At 64.3% G+C, this 1,813-nt stretch overlaps 1 protein-coding gene across 1 annotated transcript in view; it reads right to left on the bottom strand.

The window, feature by feature from the left end:
• BNIP3 (BCL2 interacting protein 3) overlaps positions 1-1,738 on the bottom strand; it is an 18,911-nt gene extending 17,173 nt beyond the window's left edge. The window contains exon 1 of the mRNA XM_069101687.1: positions 1,433-1,738. Within this exon, the coding sequence (XP_068957788.1) occupies positions 1,433-1,475 (43 nt within the window). The 5' untranslated portion in view covers positions 1,476-1,738. The remainder of the gene's footprint in view (positions 1-1,432) is intronic.
• Between the last annotated feature and the right edge of the window lie 75 nt (positions 1,739-1,813).

The raw sequence follows: 1,813 nt of genomic DNA, 5'->3' as shown, positions 1-1,813 counted from the left end.
CACACACACACACGAGAAAGAGAGAGAATGAGAATCATTTGCACCTCTGCAACTTCAACAAGCTTCAAAAACGAGTTTCCAGTGACTGCCCTATCTGGAGGATGAGGCCTGGAAGTCAGACTCAACTGTCCCTCGTGTCCAGTCCAAGAGCAGATTTTTTTTCCTCCTCAATAGTTCAGGGCCAGGACTTTATTTGGCCAAAGGAGGAAAAGAGAAGCCTCCTCCCTCGGACTTGAGTCGCTGGAAAAGCTCGGTCATGAAAGTCGGCAAGAAGTGAAAATTCATCAGCCAGGAAGCCGGCAAGTGTCTTTCCCTGTGCTACCCTGGGGAAGTCGCCCAATTCTCAGCCTCCGGGGTGAGCCCCTAACTGGGGAAGCCTGGCCCAAATAGCCCAGGCCCTAGACAAAGGCCCAGCCCTGGCTCCTCCTGGGTTACAGGCCTCGTTTGGGGAAGGTCCTCCCCTGGACTCTACCCAGCCTAGCCCAGGGAGTCCAAGACTATCCTCTGAGCAAACTCAGTAGGCACAAGCAGCCCCCGCGCCAGTCTGCTTTACAAGCTTGGACAAAGGATACTAAGTAACACCCCCCCACCTCAGGTTCAAGCGCTGCCATTCATTCAATAATGGAAAGCACTGGAGCCGGTAACAAAGTCACAGGTGCGGAGGAGAGGCCGCCTCCCCCCTGGGGACTCACTGCCCCCTCTCCGGAGATCCCCAAGCAGGCTCCAGTCACCTCACCGTACCCAGGCAGCAGCAGGCCCCAAGTGCCACCGTAGCAGGGTGCCTGCTTTCTCCTATTTAACAGCAGGCACTGAGAAGAGGGCACGAAAACGACTGATGGACAGAAGTGGGGCTGGAACTCACTGGACGCTAAAAAGGGACAGGCTCTGCTTCACGCGCCCAATAGGTTTGCATGGGTGTGACTCCCTGGGGACCCTGGGCATGATCGCATAATGCCTGATGTGGGGAGATCGCGCCCCTCACCCCCTTTACCATATCTCCTCTCTTGGGGGGAGGAAGCTCTGAGAGCGGGGAGGGGAAGGGGCTTGCCTTAGCCGACAAATCTGCGGGTGGGGGGCGGTAAAGGGAGGACCCCAGCCTTGACCCTCACGTTCTTCACGTAACACTTGGGCTCAAGCGCTGCCGTTCCCGGGTGGAGATCTCAACTTTTCCGCCTCTGCCTCCAAGAGGGCAGACTAGTGGGCGGGCAGACATCCACCCACCCTCTCCCGGAGCCCACGCCTCCAGCGTCCCAGGACTGGCCCCAGGATCCACCTGGGCGGTCCCCCGGCCCTGGGCCCGGGCTCCAAACCCGAGAATAGGAGCCCCTCGGCCCCCCAGCCCTGTCCACCACCCGCTGTCCTCCAGGGGCCGGAGCTGCCGCTGCTCCTCCCCGAGCAGGGGCAGAGGGGGGGCTCAGGGCCTGGCACTCACCCTGCAGGTTCTCCTCGGGCGGCGGCTGCCCGCTCTGCGCCATGGCCGGGGTCTGGGGGGCCGGCGGGGCCCTGGCCTGGCCCGGAAGGGTCCGGGGGCGGCTGCGGACTGCGGGGGGCCCGCGGGGGGATCGCGCGGCCGCCTCTGCCGGGGCTGCTGCTGCAGCGGCCGCTGCTGGGCCGCGGTGACGTCGGAGGGGGGCGGGCTGCGGCCGGCGTAGCCGCCGACACTGACCGTGACCCTGACACTGACTCCGCCGAGACCGCCGCGGTCCGTCTGCCTGCCGGAGGCCGCCAACGCCGCCCGCACTGACTGCTCTGGGCCGGGGGGAGGCCGGGCCGGGGATTGGCCGAGCGGGGCGGGGCGGACGCGTGGGGGGGG

Source organism: Petaurus breviceps, unplaced genomic scaffold (assembly GCF_028583685.1).
Source record: "Petaurus breviceps papuanus isolate PSGF00001 unplaced genomic scaffold, PetGlider_PUasm1.0 490, whole genome shotgun sequence".
Taxonomy (NCBI): Eukaryota; Metazoa; Chordata; class Mammalia; order Diprotodontia; family Petauridae; genus Petaurus; species Petaurus breviceps.
Note: the sequence above shows the minus strand (reverse complement) of the source record. Positions and strands in the feature narration are given on the sequence as shown.